This window comes from Somniosus microcephalus, chromosome 13, assembly GCF_052327205.1.
Source record: "Somniosus microcephalus isolate GS21.2 chromosome 13, FLI_Smic_1.0, whole genome shotgun sequence".
NCBI lineage: Eukaryota > Metazoa > Chordata > Chondrichthyes > Squaliformes > Somniosidae > Somniosus > Somniosus microcephalus.
This window is the reverse complement of record NC_140999.1, coordinates 10,543,295-10,562,571: the sequence shown is the minus strand read 5'-3', so window position 1 is coordinate 10,562,571 and position 19,277 is coordinate 10,543,295. Positions and strand designations below refer to the sequence as shown.

The following is a 19,277-nucleotide window of genomic DNA, read 5'->3' as shown; positions in this document are numbered from 1 at the left end:
GAATTTTGCCGGTTAACCGAGATTTCCGGTTGTTTGGGTGCCGGTAAATAGAGTTTCCTGTATATATATATATATTTTTTAAAAAGATGGCTACAGCCAGTCAGCCGCCATTTTAACTGATGCTTCATCCCGTTGGATCGGTGGATTCGGCATCCATTTTGTTTCTCCCCCCCCCCCCAACCACCTTTCCACAATGGCCAATCGACCCAATTCAGTACCTTCCGTCTCACAGCTCACCAAAGAGAAGTGGTTTTGCCCTGCAGTGCAAATTCATAACTTAAATAGCGCTGCCTTTCCACAAAGTGTGATTTACTGCACGAGTCACAAAAACAGGAGCTGGCGGGGGGGGGGGGAAGAGAAATAAAAATCGCCAACAAACCCATCCCTGCACCGATTTGTTTCCTGGCTGTGTTGTTAAGTTGCATTTTCCATCAGTTACTAGTTTAATTTTTATTAAAGTGCTGTAGCTGCTCTTCTACATGTAAAGTCAGCTCTGGGGTATAAACATGAGGAAGGTCATAGGAAGTATGGCCAGTACCTCCTCTCCTCATCGTACATATAGCTCTCCCCTCATCCACGAATCCCTCCCCCTGCTCCTTCTCCTCCTCTTCGCCCCATTCTTCCCCCCTCCCCCATGTCTACTCTACATCTCCACTTCCAAACTCAGCTCCTCCGTCCCTATTCATCCCCTCCTCCACGACCCCTCTACTTCTGCTCCTTCTCCCCGCCCCCAACCCACTCTTCCTTCTGCCCCCTTCTCCTTCTTCCTTCCCCGTCCCATCTTCTCCTCAGTTTCCTCCTTCCCCCCCTCATCCTCCAGCCTCTTCTCTGCCTGCTCACCACCACCTCGTCCCTCTTCTCTGCTCCACCACTGCCATCCCCTCCCCTGTCCTCCCCCTCCCCTCCGCCCTCACTTGCTGCCTCCCTCATAGGAAACCAATATTACAGAAATCCTCTTTACTCAGTCAGAAATAGTTGGAATAATCCAACAGTCGAGTACAAAACCACTCGAGGCGTTTGAAGGGTCTAAATGGAGAGCTGTGGTAGGCCTTCGATGGGCCTAGTGGCCTTTCCCTGTTCTGGAGTTACCTTTAATTCCCCCCCTCCCCATTCTCTTAGTTCCGACAACCCTCCATCCTTCTTCACTGGGAGAGGAACGTACCAACTGAGCAGTGGGGTGGGGTGCTAAAATTGAAAAATTGCCCAGCTTGGCTTACCTTTCTATCATTTAAATTGGTTTTGTAAGTTTTCAATCTATCTTAATCCTCATCTGGAGGTCCCCCCCCCCCCACCCACCCCCAGCCCCTGACCATCTTTGCAAACCTCCTCCAACCCCCCCGTAACACAGAAGTCAAGCCACTAATAAACACTTAACGCACCGGGCAAGCGAGAACGGCCGAATGTTGGGCCAGAACTTCGTGTCCCCACGGGTGAGTACGCACGGGGTACTCACGCATAGGCCCAACGAAAGTGCCGGTTTCGTGCACGCACTGCGCATGCGCGGGAAACCGGAACTTCCGTTCCCTTCAAGGAAGGGGTTCACAGGTCGAACGCGTGCGCCGGAGAGGCAGCGCGTACGCCTGGAACTTCCGGTTTTTTTTGCAGGTTTCTCCGGGAGGGTAAGTCTCCAGCAGCTACGCTTTTAAAAAGCAGTCGCAAGGCCTGCTTTTAACAAGGTAAGTGGTGAATTAAGTTAAATTAAAACACTTTTTCCACAGGTTTATTTTTAAATACTTTAAAGAAAGGTAAGTTTATTTTTAGCCCCGTTAGAAACTGTAATTAATTTTTTCAAAAATTTAAATTATTGTTTAAAATAGTTATTTTATGTAATTTATAGTTATTTTAAAAATGTGATTTTTTTTTATTTATTTGAAGTTTTAGTTATGTTTTTGGGGCTGAATTGTATTCATAGATTTGACAGCTCTTCCTGTGAAATCTATGAATACAGATTCTCTGCTACCATTGGCTCTCCATGGCCCACGTGATCCCAGGGGACGCTTCGAACTAACTGCGCCCCTGGGATACGCAAGCACTGCGCGCCGGCAGTTGGAGGAGGCCCAGGATCGGAATCCCACGGGGGCCCACAGCTCAACGGCCGGCGCGCTAGGTAAGCGCAGGTCGGGGGCTTGCACCCGCGGGAAGCCTCCGACCCGAATTTCTGGGCCGTTATTCTTGGTCCACGCACGTGTGCAGGGCAATGAAGCCAAACTACCGATTAGTTGAACGAAGACTTAAAAAAAAATTGTGATTAATACAAGACGGAATGTGGTTAATGTGGGAGCTGTTAAGTGCTGCAGTTTCTATGCGCACCAGCAGGTGGCAATATATCCTGTCAGGTTATTGTTGCTGAACACAGAAACACGACAGGAATGTGACGCTGTTAAGCGAGTGCTCGTCACACGTCCCTTTCGATTGGTCTGTCTGCTGCTTTAACCAGTTTATCTTGAGAGCTCGCGCCCCCGCTGAAAATATGAACAGTTTTAAGGAGTCACTCTCGCCTCTTCAGTAAGAAGGTTGTGGGTTCAAGCCCCACTCCAGCACATAACCTAGGCGGACGCCCCAGTGCCGTACTGAGGGAGTGCCGCACTGTCGGAGGTGCTGTCTTTAAGATCAGTTAAAACCAAGGCCCCGTCTGCTCTCAGGTGGATGTAAAAAATCCCAGGGCCACTATTCAGAATAAGCGCAGGGGTGTCCTGAGCCAATATTTATCCCTCAACCAACATCACTAAAAGACAGATTATCCGGTCATTATCTCCTTGCTGTTTTGAGATTGGCCTACATTACAACAGTGACTACAATTTTAAAAAGGACTTCACTGGCTGTAAAGCGCTTTGGGACGTCCGGAGGTCGCAAAAGGCAGCGTAGAAATACAAGGGAGGGGAGGGAAGTTGGGGGGGGGGGGGGCGGGGTGGGGGAGAGTGGTTCAGCAAGGCGGAGGCGAGGAGAGGTTTGCCAACTGGATCAGTGCCAGCGCCCCGTGCCAGCGCTCCTTCTGTTCCTGCAGGTGCTGCCCGGAGCATCGCTGCTCCCTCTCCTTCTCCTCCTCCTCCCGGTGGCCGCCCATCGGATTCTTCTGCTCCTGGTCAGACCTCTGGACGACCGTCTCTTCCATCGCAGGGGTCAGCCGCTGCTCTCGGCTCTGCCAGTACCTGAGGGAGACGCACGGTCAAGAAGAAACGGACTTCAAGCTGGGTAAAAGTACTCGACCGCAGTCCAACCGTCGTTTTAACATCCGCACTCCGTCCCCCCCCCACACCCCATAATGGTTCAGTTTGTAATTTTGTTGTACTCCCCACCCGACAGCTCAGTTGGTACATTCCACCCCCCCCCCCCCGACAGCTCAGTTGGTACATTCCACCCCCCCCCCCCCTCCCCACAGCTCAGTTGGTACATTCCACCCCAACAGCTCAGTTGGTACATTCCACCCCCCCCCCCCCCCCCCCCGGACAGCTCAGTTGGTACATTCCACCCCCCCCCACCAGTGCAGTCCTGGGCTGCACTCCCACCAAAGCGGCAACTTGCATTTATATAGCGCCTTTAACGCAGAAAAAACATCCCAAAAAGACGCCTCACAAGGGAAAAAAAAACAGATGCCGATCCAAAGGAGCAGAGCTTGGAAAGGGCGGCCGAAAGATTGGTCAAAGAGGTGGCTTTTAAGGAAGGCCTCCAAAAGGAGGGGAGGGAAGTGGAGAGATTAATAAATCCAATCGAGAATTCAGGAGAAACCTCTTTACCCCAGAGTGGTGGGAATGTGGAACTCGCTCCCACAGGGGGTGGTGGAGACGAATAGTATAGATGCATTTAAGGGGAAGCTAGATAAACACATGAGGGGGAAAGGAATAGAAGGATATGCTGATGGGGTGAGATGAAGAGGGGCGGGAGGAGGCTCGTGTGGAGCATAAACACCGGCACGGACCTGTTGGGCCGAATGTCCTGTTTCTGTGCTGTAAATATTTTGTAATGTAGGGAGTGAATTGCAGAGAGTGAGGCCTGTACAGGCCAGGAATCTCCGAGGTTTAACCACTTGTCTGGGATGACTTTGCTGGTCTTGGCCATGCTGGTATTGTGATGATACACTTCTAACCCACCCCTGTCGCACAGCAAGTTTGGCTGGAAAGAACACAGGTCTGGTTGTGAGGTCTGACTGTCATACCGCCAACTCCCCATGGTTGAATAGCCCGCCAACTTTCACATGGGAAAGGGGTCACTGGGGCGATGTCTCGGGGTGGGGGGTGCTGGTTTCCAGCCACTGTGGGACTGTAGGGCAACAGGAGTTGGCATCAAGAGAGCAGAGGGAACAAACAAGACACACACTCTCACACACACTCACTCCCCCTGCGCGCGCGCTCTCACTCCCCCTGCGCGCGCGCTCTCACTCCCCCTGCGCGCGCGCTCTCACTCCCCCTGCGCGCGCGCGCTCTCACTCCCCTGCGCGCGCGCTCTCACTCCCCTGCGCGCGCGCTCTCACTCCCGCACGCGCGCTCTCACTCCCGCACGCGCGCTCTCACTCCCGCACGCGCTCTCACTCCCGCACGCGCTCTCACTCCCGCACGCACACACTCAGGTTATGGGATGTCAGAGCGCTCAGCCACTCACCTCGCTAGCCACTCCGCCACCGCCTTATCTTCAGCCGTCGAGGCCTTGCCCTGGTCCGTCGCGCCCTCCTGCCGCCTCAGCCTGGAGTACGGGTGTTTCACGCAGTGTCGGTTGGCGTGAGTAAATTTGCTGACACAACCTGGAGAAAAATTTTAAAAACATTTCCAGTCACTTTACTTAACAGAGATTCTTTAGCTGTACTTAATCCCCAGAGATACAATACAACAGCATCTCATAGGCCCAGCGGAGGTGCACTGTTCATTCAAACTTCGCCTCCCTGGGGTGAAATGGCAGAAAGTTTGATGAAAACTGGGAGCCTTTTGTTGCCTCCTCCCGCGGAGCAAGAGCCGCAACAGTCAGCCCCACCTCAACGGAGAATCATACAACAACAACTGGCATTTATACAGCGCCCTGAACCTAGTAAATGTCCCACAGGAGCGATTATCAAGCAAAATTTGACACCGAGCCACATGAGGAGATATTAGGACAGGTGACCAAAAGCTCGGTCAAAGAGGTAGGTTTTAAGGAGCGTCGTAAAAAGAGAAGAGAGAGAGAGCGCTAGAGAGGCGGAGAGGTTTAGGGAGGGAATTCCAGAGTTTAGGGCCCAGGCGGCTGAAGGCACGGCCGCCAATGGTGGAGCAAAGGAAGTGGGAGATGGACAAGAGGCTACAGATGGACGAACACAGAGTTCCGCTGTTAAAAAAATAAATAATTGTACATGTGGGAACCTTCTTCAATTTGGCTGTTGGGTAACTGAGCACGGGCTTGAACAGTCCCGAGATAGACTGCAGCACGACTCCCCAAGCACGGATTACAGGCACCAACCTTCCGCTGACTCGTAGCTACAGCGCTGGGCTGGTTTTTGGAGGTTGACAGTGCACTGTTGGAGCACAGCACCACCAGGTGTCCAATGCAAGCTACTGCCAATTCCGCGCTCACCTGTAAGATTTCTGCTTCCCCAGTGTGGAGTTCAACACTCTCTCCCTGGAGGGCACGCCTCAGCTCCCTAAACCCAGAGAGTTTAGGTGTGGTTTGCTCAGAGCCAAGACTTAGGGGGTCTCCTATTGCGCGCCAGGATGTGACCATGGAAAACCTCACTGCTTACCAGAGCAGGCCAAAGAAAGACTTGCATTTCTATAGCGCCTTTCACAACCTCAGGACGTCCCAAAGTGCTTTACAGCCAATGAAGTACTTTTTGAAGTGTAGAAACGCAGCAGCCAATTTGCGCACAGCAAGCTCCCACAAGCAGCAATGTGATAATGACCAGATAATCTCTTTTAGTGACGTTGATTGAGGGATAAATATTGGCCAGGGACACCGGGGAGAACTCCCCTGCTCTTCTTCGAAATAGTGGCCGTGGGATCTTTAACATCCACCCAAGAGAGCAGACGGGGGCTGGGTTTAACGTCTCATCCGAAAGACGGCACCTCCGACAGTGCGGCACTCCCTCAGTACTGCACTGGGAGTGTCGCACTAGATTTTTTGTGCTCAAGTCTCTGGAGTGGGACTTGAACCCACAACCTTCTGACTCAGAGGCGAGAGTGCTGCCCACTGAGCCACGGCTGACAAGAAGATTAATTCATCGAGATCGGAAAGTCCCAATATTGTTTCTTAAATGACTGCAGAGTTTTAGCCTCCACTGCTCTACCAGCAAGTTTACTGCACACGTTGAACACTCTCTGTACGAACACAACTTCCCTGCTGTCAGTCCTATAAATACCCATTACTAGTTTGAATATACAGTACGACCGATGTCCTACTAATTTAAATTAAAGTAACATTCCAAATTTGCACGCTCTATTTCCTTAACTATCTCAAGTGATCAGCTCGCAGGCTCTTCCTTTGGGTACACTCCGTAAGTAATCCGCAGTGGAATCTAGTTATTTATAAATGGGGCAAAGTGGGTTTAAAAATAAACTACATCCCATGCAGACTCCCCTCCTGGAGAAACGGTGTGAAATACATTGCAGAGCAGCCAGCCTCTGAAGAAAAAAAGAAAAGAAAGACTTGCATTTCTGTAGCGCCTTTCACGACCACCAGACGTCTCAAAGCGCTTTACAGCCATGAAGTACTTTGAGTGGAGTCACTGTTGTAATGTAGGAAACGCAGCAGCCAATTTGCGCACAGCAAGCTCCCACAAACAGCAGCGTGATAATGACCAGATAATCTGTTTTTAGTGATGTTAATTGAGGGATAAATATTGGCCAGGACACCGGGGAGAACTCCCCTGCTCTTCTCTGAAATAGTGCCATGGGCTCTTTTACGTCCACCTGGGAGAGCAGACGGGGCCTCGGTTTAACATCTCATCCGAAAGACAGCACCCTCTGACAGTGCAGCACTCCCTCAGCACTGCACTGGAGTGTCAGCCTGGCTTTATGTACTCAAGTCTCTGGAGTGGGACTTGAACCCACGACCTTCTGACTCAGAGGCAAGAGCGCCACCCACTGAGCCACGGCTGAGACCCTCCTGTGGGAGTGTCTCTGCCCGAGACATTAACCTGCTAACCCGCCATGTGGTCCCAGCTCTTCGCATTTTAATTTCCAGTGTCGTGCTTTTCCATTAAAAAAAAAAAAATCTTTTGCCTGCCTTTAGAAACCACGTTGACTAAATGAGCAGTCATAAACGTGCAGGGCTACGGGAATAGAGCAGGGGAGTGGGACTGACTGGATTACTCTACAGAGAGCCGGCACGGACTTGATGGGCCGAATGGCCTCCTTCTGTGCCGTTATGACTATGACTATACAGTGAAATCTAAAACTTAAAAGATATATATATATATTCTCGGGATGTGGGCATCGCCGGTAAGGCCAGCATTTATTGCCCATCCCTGGTCGTCCTCGAGAAGGTGGTGACTGGCGGACCTGCTTCTTGAACCCGCTGCAGTCCAGGAGAAAGTGCAGGTCCGATCACAGCAGGAGCTGGGTGACAAAGGTTGGGGGAAGAGTAGCACTGCCGCGCATGCCCACCAAATGGTGCCGAGGCCAGCTGGGTACCGGGACTGTGCAGGTGGCAAGAGGGCTTCCAGTTCAGGGACCACCCCCCCCCACCCCACAGTTTCCTGACCCACAGCTAAGCCAGAACTCACTGCTCGCCTCCGCTGCTTCACACCAGCAAATGGAATTCAATCCGGACAACTGCGAGGTAATGCATTTGGGGAGGGCCAACAAGGCAAAGGAATACACAATAAAATGGTAGGACACTGAGAAGCACAGAGGAGCAGAGGGACCTTGGAGTGCATGTCCACAGATCCCTGAAGGTAGCAGGACAGGTAGATAAGGTGGTTAAGAAGGTATACGGAATGCTTGCCTTTATTAGCCGAGGTATAAAATATGAGAGCAGGGAGGTTATGCTTGAACTGTATAAAACACTAGTTAGGCCACAGCTAGAATACTGTGTACAGTTCTGGTCACCACATTAGAGGAAGGATGTGATTGCACTAGAGGGGGTGCAGAGGAGATTTACGAGGATGTTGCCTGGGCTGGGAGAATTTTAGCTATGAGGAAAGATTGGATGGGCTGGGGCTGTATTCTTTGGAACAGAGGAGGCTGAGGGGAGACCTAATTGAGGTGTATAAAATTATGAGGGGCCTAGATAGAGTGGATAGGAAGGACCTATTTCCCTTAGCAAAGGGGTCAATAACCAGGGGGCACAGATTTAAAGTAATCGGTCAGAAGTTTAGGGGGAATTTGAGGAGAAATATTTTCACCCAGAGGGTGGTGAGGGTCTGGAACTCACTGCCTGAAAGGGTGGGAGAGGCAGAAACCCTCATCGCATTTAAAAAGTACTTGAATATGCGCTTGAAGTGCCGTAACACAGGGCTACGGACCAAGTGCTGGAAAGGGGGATTAGGCAGGAGAGCTCTTTGTCGGCCGGCACGGACAAGATGGGCCGAATGGCCTCCTTCTGTGCCGTGAATTTCTATGATTCTATGAGTCTGACTGCTCTCCTGTAACCCAAAGGCTTACAAGCCCGATGTGGCAAGATCCCAAGCCCCCCTGACCCAGATTTCCTACCTTTCCCTCCACCACCTTCGTTCTAACTTTATACGGGAACACAACAGTGAGCCCATCCATCCATCCATCGATTTTATTGCTGTGTGTTTACGTGTCGTCAAGTACAGCTTTGGTTTAGATATACACGTGTGTACACACACAAACTTTGGAATTGGAGATACATTATTCTTCAACAGGAAACATTTGCAGGGCTTTGGGTAAGTTGCGGGGTGGGGGGTGCGACTAATTGGATAGAATGATATTAAAGCTCAGGAGAGTTACATTGCAAGGGCAGGTTGCAGAAACTTGGCTTGTATTCCCTGGAGTATAGAAGGTTGAGGGGATGATCCGATCGAGGCGTTTAAAATGTTAAAAGGAGTCGACAGGCAAGAGATGGAGAAACTGTTTGCTCTGGTGGGGGAGCCAAGAACGAGGGGACATCATCTTAAAATTCGAGCTCATCGGGAGGGAGGGAAATCGGGAAACGCTTTATCACACAAAGGCGATGTTCCCCGTCATTTTATTTCGGGCCGCCCGGCCCCTTTAATGGGCGGCGGGTCCCATTCAGGAGTCCGCGCATGTGCGATTTAAATTTAAAAGCCAGCTCGCCGGCCGCGCAGGACCTCTGGAGCGCTGCACAGCTTAAAGGGAATGACGTAAGAAAACTACTAGGCACTTGGTCTAAGCGTTAAACAAAGCTTTAATCAACTGTTTTACAACAAGGAGGTCTAGTTGTGTCCTTCACTAGTTCCTGTTAAGAATGTCCTGCGCAAGCTGGGCCCGTGCCCGAGTATTTACAGGAAACTCTTTATTATCCGGCACCAAGGGGACCGGCGTGGTGCCGGTTTATCAAAGAGTCCGGATTACAGAGAGGTATAGTTTAAAAGGTACGAGAGCCCCGTACACAGCAACAAATCCAGGCTTCTCTGTTGCTTAGCAACATGTTCAGGAACTCCGGCCACAGACCAAGCGTCCCCGTTGCTTAGCAACAAGTGCACGATCCCCAGTTACACAGCCACAGATCCAGGAACTGCCACTAATATGAAGTAAAACTTACCTGAACCTACTCCTGAATTTTGCCGGTTAGCAGAGATTTCCAGTTAATTTAGGTGCCCGTTAAAAGAGACAGCGCCACCCGTAGGCCGCTCAGTATTATTTCAAAAGTCTTTCTTTCATGAATGACTGATTGATGTCAGGGAACATTGCACAAAGGGTAGTAGAAATCCAGAACTCTGCCCCCCAAAGGCGACGGATGCTGGGGGACAATTGGGGCTTTCAAGACTGAGATCACTGGATTCTTGTTGGCTAAGGGTATCAAGGGATACGGAGCAAAGGCGGGTAAACGGAGTTGAGATACAGATCAGCCGTGATCGGATCGAGTGGCGGAGCAGGCTCGAGGGGCTGAATGGTCTCCTCCTGCTCCTACGATAGGCCTTTCAAAGAGCCGGCACAGACGCAATGGGCCGAGTGGCTGTATGATTCCACGAACCTTCTGAATCGGTCAGCTGAGCTCCCTCCCCCCGCCCGCCCGCCCCCCCACCCCCACCATGTTACCCTCGGACCGAGAGCTCTTGCATTCCCCTCGTGCTCCTTCCTTCGCTCACCTGGCTCGGAGCAGATGAACGGCTTCTCCCCCGTATGCAAGCGCTGGTGGGTCTTGAGCTGCCCACTCTGCACGAACGCCCTCCCGCAGCTCGGGTAGTCGCACACGTACGGTCTCTCACCTGAGCGCCGGTCAAACAGAGAAGGAGGGGAGGAGGGAGAAGAAGGAACAAAAAAAAAATTAAACAACTTGCATTTATATAGCGCCTTTAACATAGCAAAACATCCCAAGGCGCTTCACAGGGGCAATTATCAAACAAAATTTGACACCGAGCCACATAAGGATATATTAGGACAGGTGACCAAAAGCTTGGTCAACGAGGTCGGTTTTAAGGAGCGTCTTAAAGGAGGAGAGAGAGGCGGAGAGGTTTAGGGAGGGAATTCCAGAGCTTGGGGCCCAGGCAGCTGAAGGCACGGCCACTGATGGTGGAACGATTAAAATCAGGGATGCTCAAGAGGCCAGAATTAGAATAGCGCAGATACCTCAGGGGGGGGGGGGGGGGGGGGGTTGTGGGGCTGGAGGAGATCAGAGAGATAGGGAGGGAGTGAGGCCATGGAGGGATTTGAAAACAAGGATGGGAATTTTAAAGTCAAGGCGTTGCTTAACCAGGAGCCGAACGACCTCCTTCTGCGCTATAAGTTTCTATGATTCTATCCCAAGACTCGGTTTTGGGGAGCGCAGACACAAAGGTGAGGCCAACATACAACTGATTGGAGTTGGCAGAAGTTAGACATTTATTTTTAACCGTCCCTTAAAGAGTCAAATTATTGCCTCTTGCCTTTGGTCGGGGCTCCTCAATTCCAAGTTTGCACAGATCAGGCTCCGAACAAAAGTGGCAATCGGGGTCCTATAAACGTCAGTGGACCTCGATTTCCAGATCAAAATAGGGGGCCTGTCGCCTGAAACTGGCAGGCGTGTCGGGCACCCCGGTGGTAGGCCCCCTTTCAAAATGGGGCCGGTTGCATCGCCAGCGTCAATGGGGCGGCGAGGCCTACTCCTGCTCCTATTTTTCTATGTTTCTATATTTAAGAAGGAGATAGATAGATTTCTAGACACAAAAGGCATCAAGGGATATGGGGAGAGAGCGGGAATGTCGTATTGAGATAGAGGATCAGCCATGATCATATTGAATGGCGGAGCAGGCTCGAAGGGCCGAATGGCCTATTCCTGCTCCTATTTTTGTTTCTACCGACCCCATCTTGAGGCCATTACCTTTGCCCCCCACCCCCGTGAACGCCAGGCGAAGGCAGTGAAAATTGACCCCCCCCATGCTTTATTGTTGAGAAGCCTAGGTGAAGGCCCGAAACCCAGCGAGTCAGAAGAGTCACTGGATAGCAACCAGGAGCAGAAGTCCTGGCTGATTTTTCCGCCTCCTTGCTCCAAGAGCACCAAGGCCAATTGGAGATTCCCCAATTAACATCAGCAAACTCAGCGCGGACCAGCAATCGAACCTGCCACCGTCCGGTGCGAATCACTCAGCCACGTCACCAACGGGGGGCGGGGGGGGGAAACTCCCAACATCATTTATTTATTTAAACAAAAGATGCTGGGAATCAGAAATAAAAATAGAAAAATGCTGTAAAACGCTCAGCGGGTCAGGCAGTAACTGCGGGGAGAGAGAAACAGCGTTAACGTTTCAGGTCGATGAGCTTTCATCAGAACACATCACCAGTTCTGACGACAGGTCACTGACCTGAAACATTGACTCTGTTTCTCTCTCCCCGCAGATGCTGCCCGACCTGCTGAGTGTTTCCCAGCATTTTCTCTTTTTATTTTGTTTTTCAAAATTGAGATACCTACGGGGTCGGTTGGGGGGCGGGGGGGGGGGGGGGTTTGGGGTGGAAGATGAAGGTCCAAAGTGCAGATTGTAAGAGAGAAGCGGAGGTAAATTGAAAAGCAGTGTTGGGTGACACCAGGCTTGAATATTAAAAGCCTATAGATTCACATAAGAACACAAGAATCAGGAGCAGGAGTCGGCCACACAGCCCCTCGAGCCTGCTCCGCCATTCAGTAAGATCATGGCTGATCTTTGACATCAACTCCACTTTCCCACCCGATCCCCATATCCCTCAATTCCCCAACACTAACCTTCAAAAAGTAGATCACGTGAAGCACTTTGATGCAGTTTAGAGTCACGATAAGGCGCTTTGTAAATGAAGTAGTTTTAGACCACAGAAGGAAGGTACCACTGAAGGAATTAAGGAGTTCCATAACCGAGAGCCTTGGAAGGCCTGATAATCTACATCCTAGGGTACTTGAGGAAGTGGCCCTAGAAATAGTAGATGCATTGCTGGTCATCTTCCAAAATTCTATAGATTCTGGAACAGTTCCCATGGATTGGAGGGTAGCTAATGTTACCCCACTATTCAAAAAAGGTGGTCGAGAGAAAACGGGGAATTATAGACCGGTAAGCCTGACATCTTGAGTATTGTGTGCAGTTTTGTTCGCCTTATCTGAGGAAGGATGTTCTTGCCATGGAGGGAGTGCAGCAACGATTCACCAGACTGATACCTGGGATGGCAGGAATGACTTATGAGGAGAGGTTGGGTCGATTGGGCTTATACTCGCTGGAGTTTAGAAGAATGAGAGGGGATCTCATTGAAACTTATACAATTCTGACAGGACTAGACAGACTAGATGCAGGAAGGATGTTCCCGATGGCCGGGGAGTCCAGAACCAGGGGTCACAGTCTAAGGATAAAGGGGTAAGCCATTTAGGACAGAGATGAGGAGGAATTTCTTCACCCAAAGAGTGGTGAACCTGTGGAATTCTCTACCACAGAAGGCAGTTGAGGCCAATTCATTAAATATATTCAAGAAGGAGTTAGATATATTTCTTAAGGCTAAAGGGATCAAGGGATATGGGGAGAAGGCAGGGACAGGGTACTGAATTTGGATGATCAGCCATCTTCTCATTGAATGGCGGAACAGGCTCGAGGGGCCGAATGGCCTACTCCTGCTCCTATCTTCTATGTTTCTATGAATGAGCTACAGAGTCAGAGAGATTGTGAGGTGTCTTGAGCTTGGCGAGTGAGTGAGAAGGTGGGGCAAGAGCAGCGAAGGTAACGATGATGAATATTTTGAAAGGTACATGGGCGGGAATGATGAGCTACCTCTCCCACTCACCGGTGTGCGTTCTTTTGTGAGCTTGCAGCGACTTTTCCCGCGGGAATACTCGATTGCAGATGTGACAGCGGATCCGGCTGGTGGACATGGTGCCCTCGGTGATCAAATCTCGGACTATTTCCGCTCTCGGGCGGCCACGTCGCATCCCATCCTGCAACACACAGCCCGAGGGCGTCACTTAGGAACCCCCACATTCCTCGAGTTAGATCCCCCAGCCTGAGCGGAGTTAGTCCGATCTCTCAATCTCAGCTAGGGAGGGTGGGGCAGTTGGCTCCTTGCAATTGGCTCCAGCTCCATTGAGCCAAGAAAAATGAACAAAAATCGGCCAGGGTCCCTGCTCCCGCTCATGTTTCAACTACCTCTGCCAGAAAGGGAATGCATGGGCATCAGGTCAGAACCACATCAGGCTTAGCTCTGAAGCCAAGTTGCAACACCTGCCCATATACCTCCTCCCTTCCCACTGTCCAGGGCCACAAACACCCCTTCCAGGTGAAACAGCGATTTACTTGTACTTCTTGCAATCTAGTACACTGTATTCGCTGCTCACGATGTGGTCTCCTCTACATTGGGGAGACCAAACGCAGATTGGGTGACCACTTTGCGGAACACCTCCGTTCAGTCCGTAAGGGTGACCACGAGCTTCTGATCGCCTGTCACTTTAATTCACCGCTTCACTCCCACTCTGACCTCTCTGTCCTCGGCCTCTTGCACTGTTCCAACGAAGCTCAACGTAAACTCGAGGAACAGCACCTCATCTTTCGATTAGGCACTTTACAGCCTCCTGGACTCAACATCGAGTTCAACAATTTCAGACTATAACCTCGGCCCCTATTTTTTCCACATAGCAGCTGTTGATGATTCTGCCATTCTCATTTACACCTCATCTTTTGTTTCTTAACTTGTCCCATTACCATCTCCTTTTGCCTTGTACAATCATACCTTTTGTCATTTAATCTCTCCTGCCTGCCACCCGATCACAGACCGTCCCTTTTGTTCTTTCCTCCCCGCCTCTCCCTGCCCCTGCACTTGCTTAAAAACCTGTTACATCTCTAACTTCTTCCAGTTCTGACAAAAGGTCGTCAACCCGAAACGTTAACTGTTTCTCGCTCCACGGATGCTGCCCGACCTGCTGAGTGTTTCCAGCATTTTCTGTTTTTATTTCAGATTTCCAGCATCTGCAGTATTTTTGCTTTTGTGTTAGCTCGGAAGCCCTTTGGAGCACAATAGCCTCGCAGCTGTCAGTATCTAGGCTTAGAAAGAACGGCTGACTTAAGAAAACCACTAGGCACTTGGTCTAAGCGTTAAACAAAGCTTTAATCAACTGTTTTACAACATGGAGGTCGAGTTGTGTCCTTCACCAGTTCCTGTTAAGAATGCCCTGTGCAAGCTGGGCCCGTGCCCGAGTATTTATACTCCCCCTGGACAGCGCCACCCGCAGGCCGCTCAGTATTATTTCATAAGTCTTTCTTTCATGAATGACTGATTCATGTCAATGGCCACTTGGGAAATGGTACTGGAGGGCTGTTTCCACTGTACACCCAGCCTATAAAGGGTATGGGCAGTCCACGCCATATCCTTTATAGAAAAAAAGACTCGCATTTATATAGCGCCTTGCATGACCACTGGACGTCCCAAAGTGCTTTACGGCCAATGAAGTACTTTTTGAAGTGTAGTCACTGTTGTAATGTAGAAAACGCGGCAACCAATTTGCGCACAGCAAGCTCCCACAAACAGCATTGTGATAATTACCAGATAATCTGTTTTTTTAGTGATGTCGATTGAGGGATTAACATTGGGCCCAGGACACCGGGGATAACTCCCCTGCTCTTTGTCAAAATAATGGCCGCGGGATCTTTTACGTTCACCCGAGAGAGCAGACGGGGACTCGGTTTAACGTCTCATCCGAAAGACGGCACCTTTGACAGTGCGGCACTCCCTCAGCACTGGCACTAGATTTCTGCGCTCAAGTCCCTGGAGCGGGCCAGGGACCCACAGCCTTCTGACTCGGGCGAGGGTGCTCCCCACTGAGCCACAGCCTTCTGACTCAGGCGAGGGTGCTACCCACTGACCCACAGCCTTCTGACTCGGGCGAGGGTGCTACCCACTGACCCACAGCCTTCTGACTCGGGCGAGGGTGCTCCCCACTGAGCCACAGCGGACACAACTACTGTACCTACATGACACTAACTACACTTCAAAAGGAAGTCACTGGCTGCGAAGCTTTGAGAATGCTATATAAATGCAAGTTTTTCTTTACCCCTCTGACCGCAGTGCAGGCGAAAAGTGCGGGGGAAATTTAAGGGAGATTTGGGAAGCTATTTCAAGGTAGTGGGTGCTTGAGTGGCATTAGGTTTTGGCAACTGTAGAGCCTTTCCCAGTCCTGTACTTTCCTAAGCAATCAATTATATATGGAATTCAGAAAAAACTTCTTTACCCAGAGAGTGGTGAGAATGTGGAACTCGCTACCACAGGGAGCAGTTCAGATGAATATTATAGATGCATTTAAGGGGAGGCTAGATAAGCATATGAGGGGGAAGGGAATAGAGGGTTCTTCTTCTTAGGCAGTCCCTCGGGACCGAGGATGACTTGCTTCCACATTAAAAATGAGTTCGCAGGTGACTGATGAGTCCAATGCGGGACCTACAGTCTCTGTCACAGGTGGGGCAGACGGTGGTTGAAGGGGCGGGTGCTTGGGTTGACGTGCGCTCCTTGCGCTGCCTGCGCTTGGCTTCCGCTTGCTCCCGGCGAAGAGACTCGAGGTGTTCGGCGCCTTCCCGGATGCTTCTCCTCCACTTTGTGCGGTCTTGGGCCAGGGATTCCCAGGTGTCGGTGGGGATGTTACACTTTTTCAAGGAGGCTTTGAGGGTGTCCTTGAAGCGTTTCCTCTGCCCACCTGGGGCTCTCTTGCCGTGCCTGAGCTCCGAGTAGAGCGCTTGTTTTGGGAGTCTCATATCGGGCATGCTGGTGGTGTGACCCGTCAATCGGAGCTGTTATGCTGACAGTGTTAGATGAGGAGGCTCGAGTGGAGCATAAATGCCAGCATGGACCGGTTGGGCCGAATGGCCTGTTTCTGTGCCGTATATTCTATGTATGTATCATAGAATCATAGAAATATGCACCACAGAAAAAGGCCATTGGGCCCATCGTGTCTGTGCAGGTCAACAAAGAGCTAGCCTCCCGAATCCCACTTTCCAGCTCTTGGTCCGTAGCCCTGTAGGTTACGGCACTTCAAGTGCATATCCAAGTACTTTCTAAATGTGATGAGGGGCTCTGCCTCTACCAGCCTTTCAGGCCGTGAGTTCCAGACCCCCACCACCCTCTGGGTGAAAATTATTGTCCTCAAATTCCCTCTAAACCTCCGACCAATTACTTTAAATCTATGCCCCTTGGTTATTGACCCTTCTGCTAAGGGAAATGTAATCGTATGTATGTATATATCCTAATCAATATAACACTAGATAACAACTATATATATCATAAAATAACTATATAAATAAATATAATTTTATATAATATATAAATATAAATAATATAATATAAATATAATATAAAAATATATATAAATATATATAAATATTATATATAAATATATATATAAATATTATATATAAATTTTAATATAAATATATATATAAATAAATATAATATAAAATATAATATAAATATATATAAATATAAAATATATAATATAAATATAATATAAATATATAAATATAATATAAATACACAGCTATCAATGATGATCACCTTGCTGCAATTTAAATAACGGCGAAGAGCTCAATACAAAAGGATGAATATGTATAAACATGTATAATAAACATGTATAAACGCCCTTTGCAGAAAGCCCCAGGATTCCCTCCAGCCGGTATGAATGGGCGCTCCCGCAGTGTGGCGCTCGGGCAGGAGCCAATCAGACACGCGTGCGGCCGGGGGGGGGCGGGGCCGCCCGGTGTCCCGTCTCCATGGCGATGGAACGTTGGCGCCTGCAACATTTTTGGCGGGTTCCGCGCGGATATTTGCAATTTCAGCTCATTCAAAAAAAAAAGGATTAACAAGACGGAACATGCAGCAACAATCTCAATTATATTTATCTTTTAAATGCACGATTTAAATTAGAATCATCAAGGCCACGATCGGGGAGAAAAAAAAAGACGGGGAGGAAACTTTGCAAAAAATGCAATTTGCAGACAAATTAAAATGAAAAAAATGCGTGGCATTTAAAAAAAATGATTTTGATAAATCTGGAAATGGACCTGTTCGGCTGGGAGTCCAATTTCATCTGTTATTTTTTAACATCTGAAAACCACGCTTCTCTTAGCGGGGGAGAAATGAACGGCAAGTGATTTCCAGTAAATCCTGCTGGCCCCAAACCAAATATAGATCTGCAATTAGAAGTTCGAGAAGCACTGCGCCTTTTTAACTAACTTACATATTGCAATTATAAATATAATTATTAAATATAAATATTTATAATTGTATTAAAAAATATATAGTTACAATAGTGACAAACCAAGTACAACCAGTTCACTATAAATGCAAGCTCGTTTCTTTCTTGAATATCCATCTATCTAGAATCTTGCTGGCACGGTTAGTAAATACATTGTGCATTAAAATCCGAGCTGGCAGCTCCTTCTGCCTGTCTGCACTTCTCCTGCAAGATCCGCTACAGGGACACACACACGAACAGAGAACCTCCTACCTTGTACGCGGGGATGTCAGGACTCTGCCCGGGTGACACGGACCCTGTCGACCCGATGCTGGGAGTCGGGCTCAGGCTCAGGCTGTTGGAGTTTTCCGGCCATTTGTACGGAAAAAACATTGAAAAATCCCCCAGATTTAACTCCTCGGCGCCGCACTGGGATTTGAACGGCGTGGATTTAATCACAGACACCATCATCCGCTTGGGCGAACCGCAACCCGCGCTCCCAGACATAATAATATACATTGATTTTTCTCCTTTTTTTTCCTCCCAAAAAATAATAAAAAGAGAGATGGAAAGTTCAGTTCTTGTAAATGTCTTTCCCGCGAAATTCTGCCTGCTGGGAAATCTCGTTGACCAATCAGACGGGAGACAGGTGGGAATCCCCGCGCTTTCCATCCAATTAGCTGCTGGTTTGTGTGTGTCAAAACAGGCATTTAAACGGAGTTTAAAGCTTTTCAAAATGATGACAATGACTCAGGCGTTGGCAGGACAAAGAGGCACAGATCACTGCCCAAGCATTGCATCACTCTGAGTGTGCTTTGTGTTAGTAACAAGGAAAATATGTTCCTAAATAGCAATGCCTCTTACAGTAAATTTATACAGTAATGATCTGGGCATTGCTGTACGGGAGAAATTCTGTTTAAAGGGGCAATGTCAAATATATCCGATAATAATAACTGACCCAAGCCCCTTTGTGTGAATCTTGAGCCCACAATCTTCTGACTCAGAGGCAAGACCCTTTACAATGAATCTGTTCTCAGCATCATCTGAGTGTCTAGACATCTCGGAAATGTTTAAAGAGAAAAGAAAGTCTTGCATTTCTATAGCGCCTTTCACAACCGCCGGATGTTCCAAAGCGCTTTACAGCCAATGAAGTGCTTTTTGAAGTGCAGTCACTTGTTGTAATGTAGGAAACACAGCAGCCAATTAATGCACAGCAAGCTCCCACAGACAGTAATGTGATAATGACCAGATAATCTGTTTGTTGTTATGTTGGTTGAGGGATTAATATTGGCCCAGGACATGGGGGATAACTCCCCTGCTTTTTTTCAAAATGGTGCCATGGGCTCTTTTACGTCCACCTGAGAGAGCAGACGGGGCCTCGGTTTAACGTCTCATCCGAAAGACGGCACCTCTGACAATGTAGCACTCCCTCGGTGCTGCACTGGAGTGTGCTCAAGTCTCTGGAGTGGGACTTAAACCCACAACCTTCATGACTCAGAGACGAAAGTGCTAGCAACTGAGCCACAGCTCACTTA

General features: G+C 49.3%; 1 protein-coding gene across 1 annotated transcript; it reads right to left on the bottom strand.

Moving 5' to 3' along the window:
- Nucleotides 1–1,339: 1,339 nt before the first annotated feature.
- On the bottom strand, nucleotides 1,340–18,280 carry LOC147108049 (zinc finger protein 367-like). Its single transcript, XM_086006018.1, has 5 exons — nucleotides 18,016–18,280; nucleotides 13,317–13,467; nucleotides 10,193–10,312; nucleotides 4,597–4,735; nucleotides 1,340–3,149 (listed from the first exon to the last, which is right to left on the bottom strand). Exons 1-5 carry the CDS (start codon nucleotides 18,259–18,261, stop codon nucleotides 2,924–2,926), a joined length of 882 nt encoding a protein of 293 aa, XP_085862144.1. The 5' UTR covers nucleotides 18,262–18,280; the 3' UTR covers nucleotides 1,340–2,923.
- Nucleotides 18,281–19,277: the final 997 nt, after the last annotated feature.